Here is a 23,054-nt window from a genome sequence, read left to right as displayed (position 1 = left end):
CTCGGCGCTGGGCAGGTCTCTCCTGCCCCCCGGAGCCGCCCGGCTCCCGCCAGCGGGGCGGCCACGGCGGCGCCCCCGCCTCCCCCCCCGCCGCCCCGCGCGGGCCGCGCGCGACCCCGCAACGGCTTTAACGGTCGCCCTGAAGGGGGCCCCTGAGGTGAGCGGCGGGGGGCCGCGGCGGCCAATGGGAGCGCGAGGCCGGGCCGGGCGGGCGGGCGGGTGCGGCGGCCCCGGCACTAGCAGCAGCCGCCGCCGCCGTCGTCGTCAGTAGCCGGGGGCTGGCGCGGCAGTTGGGCGCGGGGCGCCTCCGTCCCTGGCCGCAGGCTCCAGCAGCGGCTCCCGCGCGCTGGGGCATGGACGGGACTTGCTCTCCGCCCTCCGTGAGGCGCTGCCCCCGTCCCGCTAGCTAAGTCGGGCGGCCCGGGGACAAAAGCCGCCGCGTGCCTCCCCCTTCCCTGCAGGAGCGGGTCGCTCGCAGCCGCGCCGCGCGGCGGGCGTCGTGTCCGCGCCGCCGTGGGGGGCGGCCGGCCGCCGATGCGGGTCGCGCCTGCCGCCGAGGCGCCGTGAGGCTCAGCGGGAGCCGGGGGCGCTTGTCGGGCGTCGCCGCCAGGAATGGGCTGCCCGGGCCGCGCCCCGGCGCGGGCGGCGGGGCCGTGCGCCCTGCTGCTGCTGCTGCTGCTCGCCCTCCGCCCGTGCCCCGCGCCGCCGCCGGCCGCCGCCGCGGGGGAGCCCGGCGCCGGGGGCGTCCCGGAGGGCGCCTCCACCTTGGCCTTCGTGTTCGACGTGACCGGCTCCATGTACGACGACCTGGTGCAGGTTATCGAGGGGGCGTCAAAGATTCTGGAAACGTCCTTAAAAAGACCCAAGCGGCCGCTGTACAACTTCGCTTTGGTGCCTTTCCACGATCCAGGTGAGGCAGCGTCCCTGGAGGGCTGCGGGAGTGCCCGGGGTGTGCGGCGGGGCGGGCAGGTACGCGGCGGTGCCGCGGCGCCTCCCGCGCGGGGAGGGGGTGCGGGCTCGGCGGGGAGCCGCGCGTGAGGAGGGAGGGAGGCGGCCAGAAGGGGAGATGCTTCCCCGAGCTGTTCTGCGTGAAAGACTCAGTTTCCTGCGCTTCCAGGACATGGGGGTATAAACGTTTCTGTGACATGTCTCAGTCATGCTTTTTACAGGGCATCTCTTCACTACGGTGACTTGCCAGTAGCGTGTTACGTTCTGTGAACTCTCTCCCTTTCTCCGTGCAGACAAACGTGCAGCACAACTTTCAAAGCCAGATCGAAGTTGCTTTTAAATGCTCCATCAATACCACATGGTAGTTTTAGAGGATCATAAATGCCTCTTAAAAAAAAGAAAAAACCCTAGGATAAGTGGCCTCTGTGACTTTTTCCTAGTAGAGAAAATGTATACTAGAAATGTATTAAGTTTTTTACATGCCATTCTACTGAAACACATTTATGAACTTACACAATACCATCGCGCTTTTGCCTGAGTTTTGTTGTTGCTTGCTTGCATTCAGAAACTTGCAGTGATATGATCCTGAAGCTTCTGATAGTGTGGTTTTTGGTTTGGGTTCTTATTTCTTTCTCCCATTCTACCTTTTTCTTTCTGCTGTGTATGTGTGTTCCTGTCTTTTTCAGCATCTGTTTTCTATTCCCTTCTTTCTGGCTTTCTTCCTCTTCCCTTGTCAAGTATCTTTTAGTGACTTGAGAAGGAAATAGGAACAGGATGCCTCAGGCTGGTGATGTGTGCTCTACTATGCAGTAATTTTTTTTTTTTTTTTTTTTAAGAAAAAAGTCAAGGAAAGAGGGGCAGAAGAAGCCCTTGCAAATAATCCTTCTGGATCTAGTTTCCATGGAATATCTTGGAACATGGTATTGTAGAAATCAATTCATACAACTTCACTTTTTGCAGGGATGCCATCAGTGAAGGGAGACCCCCGTTCCCCCTCTACTCATAAGATATTTCTGCCTGCAAAACATTTATTTGCTATTGATGGAAATATCTTAAATCCGTTACTTGGAAAATCAGTGAAAACCTTGTCTTTGCAAGTTTTGCTATTTAATTATCCATTCTCTTCTTTTTTTAAATTTTTTTTTATTGCTAGGAGTCCATCAGAGTACCCTTATTAAGAAAGGGTCTGTTTTATTTACCTTACTGTTTTTACATTTGATGTTACTTTTTTTTCCCTTTACCTTTCTGTTAGTTTATGAAACAAATGTGTATGTGACTTAAAAAATGACTATAAGGCTACAGAATTCAGCAAGGGGAAAAGGATTTTGGACAGGTGTAGAGCCCAGAGCTGGTTTATATTCTTCTGGAAAATCAAGCTGATGCTTCTGCTTGGAAAGTAATGGGGCAGAAAATCAACATGATAGGTTTTTTTTGTTTAGTTTTTATTTTCTCTTCTTATTCTTTATATGTGTTTCCTCTCTCCTCACTGAAGTGGTTCACTATGAGAATTGATAGCTCTCTCTTTCAGAATGGCTTGGGCATCTATATGAACCTGGAGAGCAAGAGGATGATTTTGCATGGAACAATTTTAGTTTGCAAGTTTGTGTGGTTGGTACTTTCTCCTCTGTTGTTTGGCATCCTCAATAGAATGAATTTACAGCTTTTATATTACTAATACTTTCACTGTTTAGCTTTCATTAGAAGTTAATATCAAATCCTTTGTTTCAATAGCTGCTTTTTTTTTTCCCATCCCACATGTGTTCTGTTCCTCATTCAGTTTTTCTTTTTCCCTTTTTCCTCTTTTTATTCTTTTTTTCCCTTCTCCCTGGACCTCTTGTGTCCACTGGCTCTCTAGAATTTTTGCTTTTGTTACAGACTGATTCTTTCAATCATGCTTTCTTACATCACCACTTTCTTATTCTGTATATACCCGATTAGCAACAAATCCACCAACACCTTCCTCCCCTGATCCAGATTTTTTTCCCCCTCTGCTCACAGACTTGTTGCTTCCTTGCCTCCTCCCCCTTCCCTCTCTTTTCACAGGAGATTCCTTTCCTTGGCAAATGTTAGATTTCATCATGTAGAATAACTGAAACTTAAACCTGCAGAGCGCAGACCTATGCAATTAAGAACTGCTGGCAAACATATATTGTGTATCCTATTACATGTCTTTATATGGAAGTCCCTGCCCAGCCAGAGGGGGCCATAGTATGATGGGTAACTTGTTATGTCTTAAAGTAGTTTGAAAGTGGAGAATGCATAATTTTAAACCTTATTTTGTCTTAGTTTGTGAAAGTTATTTCTGTATGTCTTTTGTTAGAGTTAGTAGTAAATAGCATGGTCTGTTGTCTGGAACTCTAGGGATGTAGCAGTTCAGAGCACTGGTCCTTCTAGTTTGGTATCTTATGTCTGATGATGAACAAATCTAGGCACTTCAAAAGAATATGCAAGAAATACTGTTGTGACCAATTCTTCAATATCTCTTTTGCGTCTAGAGGAAAGTACATTACCTCAAAAATCTACAAAAATTACTGCTTGGCTTGGATTTCACAGCGTCCAATTCGTTTACTTTGACCTAGCGTTGTTCTCTTTGAAGTCTGTTCAGCCAAGTTGATGAGCGTGAGATTTTTTTCTTTTTTTTTTTCCTCTCTCAAGTTGTCTGGTTATTTGCACAACAGAATGCTTTTGTTGTTTTTCAAAATAGAGCTTTCTATGTAGCTGCTCCACAGATAAGTTTTCTTAGTATTTGTGTGAGGCAAATGGGACTCTCCTAGGAGTGTAATGTGTGATTGGATCTCAGCACCAAGGAGCTTCTCTGTATATAAAGCTATCCAGATATGCTATTGATAGGTAACTAGACTATCTTTACAGTTTAAAGTTTATGACAATTTGGCTTTTAACTCCTTTGATTTCTTATGTTGCGCAGTGTGTGCTGAACTGGCCATAGTCAGTCACTTTGCAGTACTGTTTGATTAGTGCTGAAGAGTGAAATGACTCAAGGGGTTTCTGAGTACCATATAGAAAAGCAGAGGTTTTTTTTGAAGAGGGAAGTGCATTCCTCAACATCATACAATAGTCTGGCCTGGAAGAGTACTTGACATCACACGAGGCACATTAGAATCATAAATAATTGGAGTTATTTAAAAATCCTGCTATATTCTACTGGGCTATATTATTACCAGAATGCTGCGTATTAGTACTGCATTGTGTTATAGAGTCATATTGTGGTCTTTAGTGGTAGATTTAAATGCAATGTTATGACTATTACAATGGTATTTTGGTAAAATAGAAATAATTGACAAGTACATTTTATAGTATCAAACCTGAGTTTTTGGTGTAGTCCAGAGTTACGACCTACAAAAAAATGTAAGAATGGGCTTCACATTCTGCTACCACCATACTATCCTGTGGTATGCTGAGCTTCCCTTTTGGAAAAGCCTTTTGTTCTGCATACCTCTTCATGTGTGTGCATGTGCAACACTTCCAGGAGATAACAAGGATTTTTCTGCTGCGGTTTTCCAATGCCTAAACATGATCACAGAAGTTTCATAGACAGTGAAAAGGCTATTGAAAAAGAAACCTCTTGCCAGACTTGTGTTCAATGGAAAAATTGACAAAAATTCTTAATTAAGGAGGGTTGGCACAGGGAAATTTAGAATTGGAGCTAAAGCTTAAGATCAATGAATGCTTTTGTAGCTGTGTGTAGAGGGTTCTGATCTCCTATTCCTATTGTATTCTGTGGTAACCAGATTGGACGTGGAATGTCTTTATTTAACATCTGTGGCCAGCCTTTCTATTTTTATTTTATACCATTAAGGAATTTTGGAAAGGAAAACAAGCCTAGGAGGACAAATTCATCCCCGGTATTATTCTGTAAAGCTAATGGAATTATACCAGTAATAACTTTGACCCTGCATGATTTAATCTCTCTCCTTTCTTTTTTTTTTCTTAATCAAGCATTCCTTTAGTGTGAATGACTATTTTAAAGAACAATTCTAGTAACTTATCTTAATTACAAGAAAATTGAAGAGAATATAGTTTACCATGTAACATAATATGCTACATATTTTTTACATGCTTAAATTTTTTAGGTAACCCACTTCTGTAAATAGTTATTCTAATGGGCTACGTAGAATTTAAATAGTTTTTTTCCATGGAACAGTAACATACCAGAAAAATTCTGACTCTTCACCCGGTCCCCTTCATCTTGGAGTAAAATACCGTGTTTGAGTTGTAGTCTGAATTTGAAGGTTTGGGGCAACCTGAATGAAGTTGCAACTGTTTGTTGTGCTTTAGCTTGTGCATGCAGGCATATGTGCAGTAACATTTTTATCTGTGGGTTTTAACTTTCCTTGGAACTTGATAGCAGTTGCAGTAACATACACTGTGGACATCCTAATGTACAGGATATTGTTTACCAGTTAATGCTCTGCATGTTTACAAATCTCCAATCTGAGCATCTTGTACTTTTCTTACAAATCAAATAAGCAGTATATTGCCTATGCAAGAAATAGGAAAACCTTAATACTACTACTGTTCAGGTAAGAAAATAATATTGAACTTAATTCATTTAGGGTCATACAGCAAATGTGTAGGAGAACTGGAAATACAATGTTTTCTCCTCAATCCTGCTCCTCTTTTTTGAAAGTAAAGCTCTGGCTATATAATGGAGTAAGGGCACATGATCATTTTTAACTTCATAACCTGGGGTTTCTTTCATTTAGCATACTTATAATGCTATTACCATAACAGTAGTTAGGTTGCTGGGCCACACACTAACTTGGAACAAATTCTGAAGGCCATATGAAAGGTTTGTTTTTTGGGGGATTTGTTGTTTTTAAGAAAGCTATTACTTTGCCAGAGGAGGAACAGAAGAAATTAAAATTCGGCCATTAGTGGTATTAAAATATTTTATGCTTTTGAAATAAAGAGTATTGCAGTTGATCTGAATGTGTAATAAAGGGAGATGGAAAGCTGTGTGCAGGAATGGAAAAGTATAGCCCTTCCTTCACATGTTAACTGCTACCTTGAAAAAGACACTTGAAAGTGATGAGGAATAGATTGTCCTCTGGGCATAACAATAAAACATCCAGCCTTGCTCTGCTGAAATTCTTCCTGTTTTTAATTCAACCCTTGAGGTTGCCTGGCCAACCTTCCAAATACAAGCCAGCATGTTTCGCCTTTCTGTATCTGCAGATAAACAGCATCATTGGCTTTCACTATCCAACAGATTTCTCACATAGAATTCTCCTGATAGCTTTTTTCCAACACGTTGCCCTGCACTTACCCTTTTGCACTCTCCACTGGCGTTTGTGTCAGCATTTGGCCTCGGCGTTTGCTTTCTGGTTAATGGGTGTCTCTTAAAATTTTCAAACTATGTCTGAATCTATATAGATAAGTTGTGCAAAATCTTTTCCCGTTCAGGAAATTCAGCTTAAATTGTCCATCTGGGATAACTTGAAGAGGGAGGAGGAGGTCATTCTCTTCACGATTCCCTCTGTTTCTTTTGGGTGGGGGTAGAAGTGCTTCAATACTCTGTTTTACTAAAGAACAGGAACATAACTGGCGGAGAAACTGTATGGTAGTAATTTCCAAAGTGGGGAGCATAAGTTTAACTGAAATGCAGTATTTTGCACTGATCTGAGTTTGCTAGCACAACAGCACAAGAAGCGGAGTTTGTACCAAGGATGGGGGCAGCACCAGAAAAGTTTTGGAGAGACAGACCTCACGTCAACCCCTGCTGTGTTCTGTGAACACGGTGTGTTCAGTGAGGTGCCCATCAGGAAGTGAAGGCTTGGTGGATTCTGAGTAGTCCTTCTGCTTCTCTTTGGGCAGTAGCTCTTCCTCTCCACATTCGGTGTACCTCCTCACCTTCCGCAGCAGGCATAACTACTCCATAGCTATCTAATATTTGAACTGGACCAATTATTGGGTTGGCAAGCAACTGCTTGCAGATGAGGTTCCTATGGGCAAATGTGTTGAAAACACTGGAAACGTGGCAAAATCCAATAGCATTTGTAGGAAGCAAAGAGAAGAGTTGTCCTAGCTCTATCTGGTAAGAATAAGGTCAGAGGCAAAGAAAACGGTTCTCTCCACCCAGTTTAAGTACTTTTCTTGTTTTGAGAGTTACGTGGGTTTCGTATTATTCCTCAAATCTAAAGTGAAAAAATGTGCTCATTTAACAAATCTGTTCTCATTGTTCTGGTGTGGTAGTTCTAATGATACATCACAAAATGTCAGGTTAAAGTTGTCCTGACTAATTCTTCGATTTAGTGTTTTTTAGTGGCTTCAAAAATTTCTGAAAATCCTATCTGTGTGCTTACTTGTGTAAGTCTCTGGATTTGATTAATTTTTTAACTTCCTTATGTATATAGTGACAGCAATAATGAGTGCACGTCTAAGTTCTGGTCTGAATTTTTCTCTTTCAAGGTTTAGAAGCTATAATGTAAACTTACAAATGCTCAGTGCTGACTTGGTATGTCAGAAGATAAATGATAACAAGAATGGGGTGTAACAACTGTCAAATCTGCCCGCTCCTTTTGTAACTGTTTAAATGCCATTTTTACTTATTATTTCACCACTGACAATTTCAGCAGAAAATACTCCATTTACTTAAGGTTCCACATATGCCCTCTTTGTTGTTGTCATTGTTACTACTAAGTTTTGTTACTACAGTCATCAATTGAATGCCAGTCAACAGTACTATATAATGATAGTGAATAACTCTGAATTGGTAAGGATAACGTCTAAAGTATCTACAGATATTTTCCATGTCTGTTCTAAGTTCCTGATAATTTTATTGAATATATGTGAAATGTATATTTCGAGACCTTGTTGTTGTCCTTCTTGTAGACACTGTGATATCCATGAAATTAATAGTATGTAATATATGTATACACTTTCTTGATTCTGCACAAGGATTTATTTGGGGTCCCTCTAAAAGTAGCTGTTTATATTGATTACACAGAAGACAGTACTGACAGTACAGAAGCTCCAAAACCTGTGTGGTAGACTCCAAATGCTGTGAGATTGCCAAAAGAGTATTAGACCATCACTTAAAATGTTGTTTCTGCTGACTTAACTCTATCTATCCAGCCCTAAAGATTTGCGCGACAGTAACTTATTTTCCAATTCTCAAATCTTTTTCACATGGGATAGGATTTTTATCCCTGTTTTTGCTCGAGGGTACAATGAAGATTATGCCTTTTCCAGGAAAAGGCCGATAATGTGCCAAAGAATACATAATGCCATGCAAAAGAGATTGAAATATCTTAAAGCTGTGTTTGAAATTCTTGCCTCCTGAACTTATACAGAAGTTATTGGATGTCCTTGATTTTTATTTTGTTATCCTCAGCTCAAACTGGTGACCAATAAATGAAAAGTTCTCCAGCTCATTAGCAATGCATCCCAATACTGTTCTGTCCCAGTAATTGTTATTGATGTCATTTTGCAAAGGAGACTTGCTGTCTAGAAGTGTGTGTCTGTGCTCTGTAGTTTCTGGAGTTTACATAGATGACATTTGCTACAGGCAAAATACCTTACACATTGCTGCTTTGCAAATAGACATGGCTATAAAGTGCCATGACTCAACTATTCGATGTGCAACAATATAGCAAATTGTTGCGCAGACTTCTAAATTCACTTCTGAATACAGTGGTTTTATAATGTGGAAACCTGTCAGTTGCCTCAGAATCTTTATATCAATATTATCGCTTCCATGCACTGTGGCTCATCATCAGGATTCCATCTTGAAAAACTCTTTCACTTCCAGTTATAGTAGGTTTTCTTATATATTGCCTAGTACTATTATCTGTGCTGAACACTAGTCAATAGAAAAATGTAGGCTTTGCTGAGGGATCACATATCTTGCTGAGAATGGAATTTACTGATTGATCTCAAAATAAAAATCAGCCAATACTGAGCCAGATGAGAAAATGATCAAACTTGTGCCAGTAAACTGATGAAATAGTAAACTGATACAAAGTAGCTGGCACAATGTATCTGATGATGATCTGAATTATCCAAGCAGTGGACGTGGTACAATCCCTCTGAAAAGCTTTGTGGGGGGTGGGGGGGGGAGGTCTGTCAAAGCTGTATTTTTTTGACTTCCTGGGGCAGCTCTGTTAAGCACCGTCCCTTGCTTGTAAAATGGGGAGTGATAGTCACTCTCATCTGAAGTAGTAATGTCTGATAAATGAAAGCAGTGAACATAGATACAAACAGCCTAAAAGCTGGAATTAATAGCCGTCTGTTCTGTTCTCCCTCTCCCTCTCTTCTTCCCCTTCGAGTTTTTCTCCAAAATTGCAGGAGCTTGTGTTTCCACAGGAAGTCATATATAGAAAGCCAAATTAATCCTGTTTTTGACAATAATTGCTTAACAGTAGGCAACGTTGGCTACAAGTCTTGGTGGGAGCTCTGTGGAATGGAAACAGAAGAAAAATTTCTGATGATGTACGCTGCTACTGAATTGCTTTAAGCTTCCACAAATCAAATTTCTAATGATTTGTAAAAAGCAGAAACTTGATGCAGATCCTCCAGTGCTTTTAAGCTATGAATAAAGCTGTCTGCATCCCTCCCAGAGACTTATATATTCTGACTCTTTCTTATCTGAAGACAACAATTGTTTTATGAGAATGCATGGGAATGAATGAGCCAGGAGGCATAAATATTATATACCTCTTTGTCTCACTTTAATTGAGGTACTGACGTTCAGTGTAAGATGGTTTTTCAGTGATTATATATAGAGGGAAAATGACAAAGGAGGCTAAAGTTTAGCAAGTACTGACAATTAACCACAGAATATTTGCCTCTCAAAACGCCAATCTCACTCTATTAAAGCAGAAATGTTGGAAGTTAACTATCAAAAAGAGTGCCTTTTGCAGTGGGAATTAATAGTGAATGCCTTTGCTGAAGGAGGGAAACTTGAGTTCTCACAGAAGAATGAAGGAAAAAAAAATGAAGAACTGAAGGCAGTTTAAACTGGGGCTCTATGATCCTTAATCCTTGCCCTATGTGTGCTACTTTGTCATCCAGCAGTACAAATTTGATTTGGATCAGGTGTGGGGACATGTTCGCATTCCGTTTGAAAGCTCTGTATTTGTGTGATACAGAACGTATGCTGGGTTGCATGTTAACTTCAGGAGGATAAACGGTATTTGTTCCTGCACAGCGGTGTGAAGTGACGGTGCGCGATCCAGCCTGCTGGTACCAATTGAACTTGAACTTTCCTTGAACAACTGTGAGCAAAATGAGTTTACTTTGGGTCAGTGCTTTATATTACGTGTCTGTGACATTCTTCATCCTGCAGTACGTAGTTGTTAGGAACCTCGGAGGTATTTTTATTACGTTGTGTGGACTAATGGTGTGATTCTCTAGCCTTTCTGACCTGTGCTTTCCACTTCTCTGTTTGCGTACTGGAGGCTGCTTGGGATTTATACTAGCGCAGGTTTTGCTCAGTCAGATGAGGATCCGGATAAGCTGGATTCTGGAGCATGGAAAAGGGGCAGATACTTCATTTAGTTAGTTAATTTTGAACGTGGTCTAAGGAATGATAGGAACTCTTTAGACAGAAAAAACCCTCAGAGACCAGTTGGTATATAATCTCCGATCAGTGATTTGATTTTTGGTGTATGCTGTTGAGCTTTGGTTTTGAAGAAGACACAAATGCTCCCAATATTTTTTCTGACACATGTTTTTCAGTTTGCAAATGGCAGAACAGTTTCTCTGCTGAAAGGGACTGATGGTGTTACTTGATTGCCTCACCATTCTTTGATAATCAGAAGTTCTGTTAGAAAGAATAGGATGGATTTAATGAAATGCGCTATGGGCTGACTGCTTCATATACTTTACTGCTGCCAGGGAAAACGTGTTTTATCCTTGAATGATGTTGTTGAGTATGATTCAGTTTCCATAACTATTAACAGTTTTTAAGATTTCTTGTTTTAGGTGCATTGCTGTTAAATCAGATTTATTATGTCCTTCAGTTATGCCTGTTGTGAATTCAGGTTATGCCATTGTTAATGGGTAAACCTAGGTCCACAATTTGCATTTTGTATTGGAATTGTAGGTTACATATATCTCCTTGTGCGCTCCTGTTAAACTCTCGTTGCCTTTTGAAGAACATGTGCAATCTCTTCGTTAACTATAGATGTGAGCTGAGCTTCTCCCTGTAGTTTTTTGCCAGACTAGGAACACAATGACTCTGTGTTCGTGAGGCACTTGAATGGGATTGTGTTATGTCAAGATACGTGGAGCCGTGCAGTGCACAGGCAGAGGACAGGATTCATCCCATCACACTTCAGTCACTTAACTGAAGAACCTTAGGAGAGTAACTACCCAAAGGTTCCTTCTGTAGCACACAAGAGGTTGGCACCTTTACAGAGCAGTTTGTCCCTTTTGACTTCTGAAATGCTTTCTGGAGGTTTCATTTGCTTTCCCTTACTGCAGAAGGAGCTGAAGTTAGTTCAGCTGAGGCCCTGAATTTGGAATGGATGAAGTAATTTAGGAGGAATGAAGTCAAGTGAGGGGCTTTCTGCTTTCTACCTTCCTCTTGGGCTGACTGTCCAAATAATAGTCCCTGAGATTTTTTTTAATACTGTTTGGCTGCTTAAAATATGGATACCGAGTGTTCAAATGAACCTTGCTTGCACTGGGGTCAGGTTGTACCCCCACTGCGATGTCCTCCCTGGTTCTAGTCTGAGCTCAGGTGTCCGGGCCACCTCTCATGCTTCTTTGTGTGAGAGGTGGCTGAGGGAAGGTCCTGAAGGTTTATGGGTATTCCAGTTTTTGCACCTTCACTAGCCAGTGGGAGAACTGCCCTCTAACTACACGGAGGCTGGCAGCTAACCCCCTCCCTTTGCTTAAAGTATCACCACCCTAGCTGTGCTGAAGAACTTCTCCTGGTAAGGCATTTTGAGCTGAAACTGAGTAATGCCCAGAGGGAGCTCAGCAGGGAGCTTTAACAGAAACTGAACTTTGTGAAGGGTGATGTGGCTGCTGTAGGACATCACTGGTGTCGTACACCTCATTTGCCCTTACCTCAAGTTGTCAGCAGGATCTGAACCTTGGGTGTTTTAACAGAGACCCTTTCTGTGTAATCCAAGGGAGTAATACTGGCAGCAGCATGAGGCTGATAGTGTCTGTGGGCATAAGCCATGAAAGGGGGATGTGATACACGCTGTTAATGTGTATTACAAATGTGAACAGGCTGTGTGTATTTATGAAGATATATTAATAATAAAGATATGTTATTGTTCTGTGCCCCATTTACTCTTCCATCTTGTTTTTCTTTAGCATCCTTGGTACTCTCCTTCTCTTCAAAAAGACACTGTGTGCAGTTTTCCAGCTCTGCTTGTGTTGTAGCTCTCTTCCTAAAATATACTTAAGCACAGATTTTAGCCTGTGAAACAGGCAGATTAAAATCTATGCATATTTGAAAATTGCATGTTCCCAGACACCAAGCTGCATATGTCACATGCAATGAAAGATAACTGAAAAGTGTTGAATTTATTTTCAGTAATATATTCCTATTAAGGTCTGATAGCAGTCTCATCTGTTCACTCTGGAATAATGGTTTCTTTACAGTGTGCTCTTGGTAATGCAAAAGTTAGTATGTGACATTAGGTACATTAAATCAAGCATTTAAGTGTTCAGAGCCTGTGTGTATAATATAAGGGGACTCTCAAAGTAAACTTGGACATGCGAGCATTGTATAGAGAGAATTTTAAACTATTCTTTAGAGGTGTCTGCAGGAGCTGGCTCTTGTGAAAGACACCTGGCCCCCGAGTGTATGAACTGAGTGTTGCAGAGCCTGTTGCTGAATTAAAATTGAAAGGGAGTTAGTTTTTTGTTTCTCCTTTTTATTTCAGTGCCTCAGTGTTTTCACAGGAGCTGTAATGCTTCCTTCCTCTTGTGTTTTTCCAGTCACAGGACTACAAGATATGAAGACAGCTTTAAAACACAATTTCATGTAGCCTGATGCATAGTAGAGCCAAATTCCCAGTATCAACAGTATAACTATGGGATACATTACAGTCAGTAGAGCTCCTCTGCAATCACACTGGTATGCAATTAGATGTAACTGAAAGCAGAATGGGACTCCAGGTTTACAGACTGGAAAATCCCTGCTGAAGTAGAGTGAGTGGGGGTAGGTTTGCATAATTAAATGAAAACGAAGGAATGTCTTGTGTTGCTATAGTCCCAGCTAAATGTCTGGGTCTGTTTGCTCAGGATAGCAGCTCTAATCTGTGACCATAGGTTACTGCTGGACTCCTGCCATCTTGTTTAAATTAGATTCATAGCCTGGAGGAGGGGGGGTGTAAGCAGGAAGCCATTGTAATTTTCAAGCTTTGGACACTAGTGTATTTTCATGAGCTGAAGTTAAGTGTCCCTGGGGATGCTGAATATCACTGAAACATTTCCTGAGTTCTCTTAAGCTGTACAATGGTATGTCCGAGTCTGTTTTCCAAAGGACAGAGCTTTTTGTTTAGTTAGCGAGGTCTTAGCGTAGTTCACTGAACTAGTCTGCTTTCGCACTGAGTTACAGAGGAATAGAAGAGGAAAAGCAAAGTTCTGCAGGAAAAATGAAGTCATCTGCCTCAGAACAAATTTATACTTTTATTAACTAAACCCTCAAAGAGACTTAGACTTCACAACTGTTGTGTCAGAGCTAGCATTTTAAGCTGTAAATAAGTAATATGGTTAGGCAAGTGTGTGGTTTTAGGTAAAGGTGCAATGGCTGGGGCACCCAGCAAGAGAGGAGACTATCTGCACTCTGCAAACCTTTGTCTTTTGGCTCTTCTCTTCCATTTTTTGTGTCACTTAGCTTGTATGGCACCTAGCACAGTCATAGTCTGGTTTTAATTAGAGATCCTTAGCATCACTGTACTCCACTAGCTGCTATCTTTTACCTGAGTTTGAGTACCACGAGAACTGCTAGCCCCTGGCAAGTGGGGAAGGCAAAGCCAAGCCCTAGCCCTCTTCACTGGCCGGCGGGCAGACTTCTCCGGCACGTGGTGTGTGCTGGTTAGCATAACGTTCCGACTGCTATGCTGCGGGATTTGGAGAACATGATGCTTTAGGCAGTGGTGCTTTTGCTCCTCATGTAATGATATATTACTTAATATCCACATCTTGATGTCTTAAGGCATTTTAGATGAGTGGTTTTTGTTTACTTGTCATGTTTTCACCCTCCCCATTTTACCTAAACTGAATTGAAAGGGAATTTGTGTGACTTATTCCTGAGTCACAGTCCTGTGTGTTAACCACAAACCCACAAATTGCTTATTTGTCACTGAAATATTTACTCTGTTTTTCCCCTTTCTTCCTAATCTCTTTCTCTCACATCTTTTTATCTTGGTCGCTGCCTTCTACCCTTCCCTTTCTCACAATTTCCATTGGCCCTTTTCCCTCAGAGGTTCAATGTCTCTTTTCAGCGCTCCCCTACTTCATCTCAGGTTTTCTTGGCAGTCTGGTGCGTCTTAGGCATATACAGACTGGATCCTGATGGTGAAATGTGTTGCTGCTAAAGGCAACATGTTCTTGCCCTGAAATAAACGTACTGGGCTAGCCCCAAATAGAGGCTATGAAGGATACGGTGGAGAAATCTTTCCCTCACTGCTTTCGGTGTGTCTGGTGGCTGATACTTCCTTTAACATGAATGAGAACGATAGCAAGGGCGGGTAGGTCATTCTCACTTCGCATATTGGCTGTGAAAGCAGGTACATTTCTAGAGTTTGTTCTGGGCCTGAATTTGACCAACTGACCCTGCTATTTGTTCTCTGAAATTCTGGCTGAGTATGTGGAGATATGTTTACTTAAAGATGCAGCTGTATTGGCTGAAAAAATTACTGCTGTGCACTGCTAACTGCTTCCCTTTGTGATATCCAGCTGTGGGTGCTCCTTAGCAATTCTAGACAAAATGAACCAGGTTAGCAGGGACTGCTTAAACTATTTTAGCTTACTAGCTTAATTAGCAAGGGTGTGCATGAGCTGTTTTGCTGCAGAGCAGAGGGTAGCTTTTGTTAGAAGGGTGATTCTGCGGGGCGGGGGGATGGCGATTTGTTTGGCTAGCATATCTGCAGTTGGAAGAGAATGAGTATAGCACTAGTGAACTGCATCTAACTGTAAAGATTACGAGTTATTCAGGATCCACATGTGTTTGCAAATCTGGACTGTTTAGGTGGATGCTGACAGTGAATAAAATGTGATTTCTTTGTTTATCAAGCTTTGCTTTAAATGTTGCTGTTGTTGCTCATGCTCAAGGTGCAGAAAGTGGAAAAACCTTTCACTACTGTAAAAATTCAGCCCTTTCCTTGCCCTTGAAACTGCATTTAGAAGTTGTTCTATTACTTACAGAAAACGATGATATATGAAGTTAAAAATAATGCATGTTGGCTGTGTTGCGTTCTGAAGAATTTAGCTATTGTATCATGGAAGGGAGAACTCACTTGGGAGCGTGTGGTAGCTGCGGTGGTCTGCATCTAGCCTTCACGTGGAATAATATAATTACTAAAACCTAGACCTCTGCGGTAAAGGGGCTGACAGCACTCCTGATGCTTTAGTTCCAGCTCTGCCATTGTCTCATTGTGGGGCTTCTAAGCAAATCTTTTAAACTCCTTGTGGTTCAGCATAGATGTTCATAAGAATACGTACCCATATTTTCCCTTTTGGAGGGAAGGCACAGGAATACTCCACCGGGCGGAAGTGTGCTGTAGGTTATGGAGATGTAGCTCTAGCTTAGCGGGTGGTAAACTCACCCCTCTGTGAAGGGCATGAGGGAAGTCATTTATGGGATGCTGTTGTATACTTACTTTATGGGAATATCCTGAGTCTTATTTTGTGAGGGGTTTTCATAGTTTGAGACTTAAAGGAAAAAAAAAGCCCTAAATAAGTGAAGCATGTTTTGAATTAACTCTTCAATTTGTATAAAGCGTATTTAGAGACAAATTTGAACTACGTAGAACCTTTCAATCTTTAGAAATGGTGGCTGTGGATATTTATGTGATATCTCAAACCTACCTCACTTTATGTTGCAGCTGCTTAGTGTTAAAGGAGTTTCTTAGTTGGTTGCACTGAAGTGTCCCGTTGTGTAGCTATAAAAGACAGTTCTTTCCACTTCAATATTCCATCTCAATGAACAGGTCTTGATCTCAGTTAACGTGGAGTAAATCCAGAGCAATTCCATTACAGTAAGTGATGTTAGTTTGGATTTACACCAGTATAACTGAGGTCAGAGTCTGGCTTTGATTGTGTGCTTTCTTAATTTGCAAAATATTACACATTTCCCAAACAGCCTTTTTAACCTCCTCTTCAGTCCTTGTTGGCACCTCCTACTTTCCCAAATTCCAAGAGTAACAGTGTAGGTGAAATTTACTTGATGAAAGATTGTTTAAGCACAGTCTGTTTTTTATTAGCTCGGCTGTTTTTTTTATTTTTCAACACTGTTTGAAGTTTCATTGTACTCGGGCTAGGATTTGAATTCCTCATGCTTTTCCTACGTGATTCAATTTTGTCAATTAGAAGCGTGGCGTTTTAAATTAGGGGGTGAGCTTAGATGTTATCATTGAGTAAGAATTGCATGCATTAGTGACATTTCAAAGCAGTTTTTAACTCTGAAGTTCAGAAAAAGGAAAAAGGTTGTGCCTTAAGGCATTACTGTTAATCAGGAACATAATGTGTTTGAAAGAAAGAGCATGGTAAATGCAAGACGTGACTTTGAAGAACAAGTTGAGTTGATTTTTTTTTCCTGTTTTTTGTTTATATTTCCTGATGTTACATTAGCTTTGTAGATGTGTACTCTGAGCTTCATTACAGAGCATTTTAATTTGCCATCTGTGAGGGAGAGCTGGAATTTCATCTCGGTTATTGTTAGTTAAATTTGGCTTATTATTAAGATTGGATATTATCTGTGTTTATTATAGTTTATTTGGTACACTGAGGTCTTGGTCCACATAATATTATCAGAAATTTGTAATATTTGTATCAACATCTTTACAGTTGGACTTCCATTGTTCTAGGATCTCATATGATCTCACCTTCATATGATGGTTAATAGCTCTGCCTGGAATATTCTGCTCTTCTGGTAGCAACAAAGAAACAATGAGAAAAGAGAAACACAACCTGTTTCACAGTTTGCAGACTTTGGGCAGAAAACACTTAACGCTTTTGCATGTGTTCTGTTGATTTTGATGTAATATTCATGCATAAAATATTCATGCAACGCGAAGTGTTTTTCTGGATTTGGGCCTAAGGATTTGCTTCAGGCAACAAAGACTCTCTGGCAGAACTGGTGATTAAACCTGAATAAAACAGTCTTAATCATCGTAGATGGCATTTTTTACTGCAGAAATCTGAATGAGAGCTTTATAGAAAGACTGAATCAATATTAATGTCTGTACCTGAACCTCTCCTGAATTCCCTAGAGCTACTGTCTTTGCTGTGAACATGCCAGTGGGCAGTTCATAAAAACAGATTGTTTCCAGATCTTCCACAGCAGACTGTGCTTTAAAGAGAGTTAGTCATGCACCTAAGGTCTTGGTTTCTTGATATTAGCATTCAAGAAAGCTAGCCTGACTATTAACATGCATGGGAATTTCATGTTGGTTTGTGAATGCCATTTATAACTGCAGATTTTTGTTGTGCTTTTGAGCCTTCTTTTGGATGCAAGAACGTAAGACATAAAAGCTCCAAGTAGCTTCTGTAGCACAGCGATCAGTTTGTATAGCTGCATTTCCTCCTCAGAAAGGACTGCACTACTGCCTGGACAACGACCGACTTCTAACGTGGTCGGTGATGGAAGCCTTGTGGTTGGCATCGGAACGTTCTTGCGAGGATGCTCAAAAGCAGAAAGGGGGTCAGGAGAGGCTGCTTTCTAAAGAGAATGCTCTTTAAGCCAGAGAAGCTATTCCATTACCAAAGCTGTGCAAAATGCCAGCTTAGCCAGGCAAGAGGAGCTGTCCCTGGCCCTGAGACTTGAATGGGGCAGTGAAGTCACACTGAAGGGGATTGCAATCAGAAGTTTATTTTTGTCAGATCTGAACTTCTTGTTCTGTTGAAGTGTTTGTGGTCAAGATATTCCTCTTCTAGGACTGTACTTCCTTGCTTTTCTGCTGTGTTGTGCCTAGACGATGTAGCTAGCAAACCAGACCTCTCATCACTAGCAGGACTTCTGTTGGAAGAATATATTTCAGTAAATGGGAGTGAATGGGTAGTTCAAGATTCACTGTTGAGGCACTGCATGGCTGGACTCCTGGGTCTTCTTGCCAGTGAAGCACATCAGGCATGAGATTAGTGCTTGAAGATGTACCAGAGAGACCTTGCAGCAGAACAAGGAAGTCAGGATCCAGTTCCTAAGAGCAAGATTAATCTTATTTCAAGTCTAGCTTCAACTAGAAGAATGTATTCTCTCTTAGAGATGCATAACTAGTGGTCTTGCTCTTTAAAGGAAGAAGAGTGACATACATTTAGTGGGACAATTTGTGCCACTTACATTCTTAATTCATACAATCTGTTGAAAATTATTCCTCCTTTTTTTAATAAATATATAATGGTGTAGTGTGTTTGGATGAGTTTTATTTTTTAGCACTGGGGTCTTACCAAGCTCTCATTTAAAAAAGTGTTTAATGTTTTGTGCTAAGCCACTTGACTTTGCACTGAAGAAGCTGGGGAGTGCTCACTTGTCAATTCTGATGTGACAGTGGTAGCAAACTACTGGGGTGTATGTTGGCATAAAAACATCTGGAAGCAACTGCTGTGGTTTACTAAAGGAATATATGTCTAAGCCTGATGATATTAGAAGACTACATGTATTTTTGTGTCAGTCTGATAAAAGACTGAGAGATGAGAAGCCCATGGAAAATATAAAATAAACACTGAAACCATGTTCCCACCCCATTCTGTTCTTTGTTAGCACAGATAGAGTGGGAAACTTTGATAATAAGGCAGTGGAAAATTCCATCAATCAGAGCCAACTTGAGCTGATGTAGATCAGCCTGTGAACCCCCTTATTTCTCCTCAGTGATAAAAATCTCAGATTGCTGTGAGGGCAGACTTTTGCATTTCATCGGTGGCATGTTAAGCTAATGTACTGGGCTGGCAGCTGCAGCAAGTAAGAAATTAGCACCCACCTTTCACTTCTCTTGTCTCCAGCATGGGAGTGGTTGCCTCTCGAGATACCTCAGTATGAATTGTCAGAGTGTATTTCAAAGGACCTGCATGCATGTTCGGAGAGCAGCTTTTTTTCAGGGGGTGCATAGTGTCTGGAAGCAAATATGCTTTTGATTGACCTTGATACGCAGTACAAGTCAGGTCGCAGCATTTGTTCTGGAGCTTGATGGCTTCAAGACAATAAATCCAAAGTCTCCAAAGGAAAAAAAGCTTTTTGTTCTATGTTGTTTAAATAGGCCAAACAGTTGAGAGCAACAATCATGGTAAATGCTGCCATTTTTTAAATTTAGTAATTCTTTAAGAGTAACTTTGATAATTATTTACTGATTTATCATTTTATTTCCATGTGAGAGCTGTACGTTTTTGCAGCAGTCTGCTGAGTACTTTCTATTCCTGTTGGACTAGACCAGCCAGAACATCAAATTGGGAAAGGCAGGAATCGAGACAAGTGAGTTAGTCTAAGCTAACTTTGTGTGCTGTGTTTTAGCTGATGCTACCAGTCTAAACATAAATAGTGGAATTATTTTGAACAAATTATAAAAGGTGAGCAAACTGAAGCAAAGTCTCTGCATAATGTATTCCTGCTAAACTGATTGAGGTAATCCTCATGCCTAGTGAAAAGACTATTTTGTTTAGGGTATAAAGGCTCATGTTCTCATCTTTTCCTCCTCCCTCCCTCACCACCATCTGCTTTTTGAATTAGTATGGAGTGTGCTTGCATTTTTACAGTGGTAAAACTCGATGGAATTTTATAATCCACAGATAATATTTAATAGAAAAAAAATGTTTTCCTCTCTCCCACAGCTTCCTAAAAACTGTTGAGCATTCAAACTGGCATTGAGAGCAAACATATTCTCATGATTTTCCTTCTTCTTCTCCTCCCAAAGCCATGAAACAGCTTTCCTATAGCCTTTAACCTCCTGCTCTGTTCAGGCATCCCACCATGCGCTGGATACGTAATGTCATGTTCACTACAGTCGGTGCCAAGGCAATGAGCCCATGCAAAGGGGCGATAGAAATCTGCATAGAACATGATTCTGATCCTACCAGCATTGCTAACAGCACAGCCGATTACATTGAACTGTGATGCATAGATAAGCATGGGTAAATCTGGATGGATTAGTAGTTACCCAGGGCTTAGATAGTTAAGCTCTCATGAATCCTGCCATAATGAGCTGCCTAGAGTTATTGCTTGTGTAGAACAGTGGGCAAAAAGGGAAGTGTATTTGTAAGCGAGCTGCCAGTGAAAATGGAATAAATGCCACTTCTGGGACCCAGAGATGGCATCTCAATACTACTCCAGGCCAAGTGGCAGTGCCAGGCCCTGTAACCTCGATATATCTGTGCTGTTTTTGAGAGTTACGGGTTGCAGCCTTAAAATTAGTTTCTGGAGAGGCATTTCTGATGGCTCATCCTGAGCAGTAACAGACACTGCAGGTTTGGCTGCCTCGTGGAGCTGGTCACTGCTTGCGCAGGGAGTGAAGACGTTACGGTGCAGTACTGATAGCAGTTAGCAAAGACTCTCGCTTTAGCTGGTCAGAGGGTGGAAAAGAGTAGGCGGTAAAGCTGGGAGACTTTTTTTTTTCCCCCTCCCTCTCCTCGTTGTAGTCCCAAATGTTCATAGTCTTCCCTGTTTTAGTCCTTACAATTTATAGAATCCCTCTGTATCTTTTCTGTGGAGACACTTCAGGTTAGTACAGCAGCATGCATCTACTTCAAAAACCTCTTATGCCTGAGAGATTTTATGTAGAGTTTGAGGAATGAAGAAGAAAGCAACTGATGAAGTTATAGGGCTGTGACGCTTGAGTGCGACTAGCTTACACTGAGATGGCTGATGAGCTGCTGCCACCAGTCCCCTATGCAGTCTCCACTGCATGTGTGGTCGAGCTGCTGGTGGTGAAACCCTGGAACTGCTGTGTTACACAGATGGAAATACAAACTGAAATAGGTGCTTTCTAGAAGACTGTGCCACTCTCACTTCCAGGTTTGGTTCTCTTCTAGTCTTTCCTCATTGGATTGTAAAAATTATGTTGTTACATTTTTAAGTGTTTTGCTGTCCACTTAAAATCTCAATTCTATATGCCAAATGATTGTCAGCCCAAATGATAGACGTGAAGTAGGGGATTGTTTGTGGACTATGGAACCTGCAGGAGGTCAGTGAGTTTGCAGATTCTCCTTCCAAAGTGGTAAGTAAACAAGTCTGGCTTGCAGCCAAATCCTTGGCCATGCCTTCAGAATCTGAGCCTTCAGTGCAACAGGATTTATTTAATGAATATTCTCAGAGATTCATTACTTGACTGCTCTGGGGACTGTTTTTGGATTCTTCTTTTTCCCCCAGGTTAAAATGATGAAGTAAATGCAGCGCTGCGGAGGTGGGAGAAGAAAGTTTTGCTACTCTCTAAGTTATTATTAAATGGCTTCCAACAGCAAAACTTATGGGGAATCCACCGCGCAAATTCGGAGTGCTGGATCTGTGGCTGGGCAGCCTCAGTGCGGCCTGCACCACAGCCCCGTGGAGGTCTCTGTGCAACCGCGCTTCCAGGGCGCGAGTTGGGAAGAAACAAGCCACCCCCCGAGGCATGTTTGCTGGCTCGTACCACAGGAAGGAAGGAGCCGTATAAACAGAGTCTTGTCACCAGTAGGCTGTCTGAGCGGCTGTGGAGAAACTTGCAGCCCAGGCGTGTGAGGTCTTTGCCTTTCTCTGGAGCTGTTGGGTGGCTGCTGGAGTTTCTCAGGTGGGGTGACCCTGGAGAGTTCTGCAAGAAGCTTGCTTACCCATCACAGAATGAGTTCTGCTGCTTAAAAATGTTCTCATGGGTTGCCTTTCAGCAAATTGCACAATTGCTAATGATATTGGCAAAAGTTAAGGGATGGGAATCGGCCTCCAGCTGGTTCACCCGTTACCAAGGTAAACAGTGCTCTAATAAAGGTCTAGATGATGTTTATCTGGCCTTCAAAAACTTGCCTCATCTTCCTTTTTAAACTGACTTTTCAATCTGAAACACAGCTTTTAAAAAAATAAAGCTAAAATGTATCAGTATTTACTTCTGCCTGGATTTTCTCTGCTTAACAATAATCTTAACAGGTTTTAAAAAGAAACAAAAAGTTTGACTTTAATCTGGTACACCAGTAATAGATGTTATTTTAAGCTCTTTAAGGAGACTCTTTAACAGATGTTTCTTCATTATTATTTGAATTCAATGATATTATTTGCCATAAAATTCCATGTTTTGCTACCTGCTTATAGATTAGTTTTATGAAGTGGACATTTATTCATAATGATGTACAGGAATCTGAATTTACAGTTATAATGGTTAAAAGGAAACTGTTTTTTCTAATGGTTTCACATTGGTAGTCCTTTAGCAGTTAATTTTATAGTGTGAGAGGTAGAGGGGAGCTTGGGCCTATTCTAATTGAAATCAATAAAAACTTTGTCACTGACTTAAAAAGAAAGCAGATATGTTCTTGATAGTAAGAGAGAAAATTTTTGGTATGGAATAGACTCATAAGTGGAATACAAGGAGTTTTGCACTGAGTGTGACGGCTTCTTTCTAGCAGCTGGTCTGAGATTACTCTGTTTTTTTTGTGCTTGGAGACCTCCCTTTTCCAAGGATGTTATTTGGATACATCATAAAGCATTTTATGGTATTGAAATGCTGGTGTTCATGCACATATATATGTGTATGCACACACATGCACATACACACACACAAACTGTATATATACTCACACACACAAGATCTTTGTTAGAAGTTTGTGTTCATTTATTCTCCTAGAATTTTCCGAGAGAAATCTTTTTTTCTTTCTTTGCGTCCTTTTAAGAGGCAGGTGGCTTGGTATGAAAATCCTGAGGAAAAATCATTTAGTTGTTTTTGAATTATGCAAATGTAGAATTGTGCCTGTCCTTTAGGAAGCATTCCCGATGAAAATGAAGATCAGGG

The 23,054-nt window shown here is 41.5% G+C and overlaps 1 protein-coding gene across 3 annotated transcripts in view; it reads left to right on the top strand.

The window, feature by feature from the left end:
* The first annotated feature begins 235 nt into the window (after window positions 1-235).
* The window catches only part of HMCN1 (hemicentin 1), a 189,191-nt gene continuing 166,372 nt past the window's right edge, over window positions 236-23,054 (top strand). For all 3 annotated transcript variants that reach the window (XM_026101129.2, XM_026101130.2, XM_026101128.2), the window contains exon 1: window positions 236-910. In XM_026101129.2, the coding sequence (XP_025956914.2) occupies window positions 613-910 (298 nt within the window). In that variant the 5' untranslated portion in view covers window positions 236-612. The remainder of the gene's footprint in view (window positions 911-23,054) is intronic.

The sequence above is a fragment of the Dromaius novaehollandiae genome, chromosome 8 (genome assembly GCF_036370855.1).
Source record: "Dromaius novaehollandiae isolate bDroNov1 chromosome 8, bDroNov1.hap1, whole genome shotgun sequence".
Lineage (NCBI taxonomy): Eukaryota > Metazoa > Chordata > Aves > Casuariiformes > Dromaiidae > Dromaius > Dromaius novaehollandiae.
Note: the sequence above shows the minus strand (reverse complement) of the source record. Positions and strands in the feature narration are given on the sequence as shown.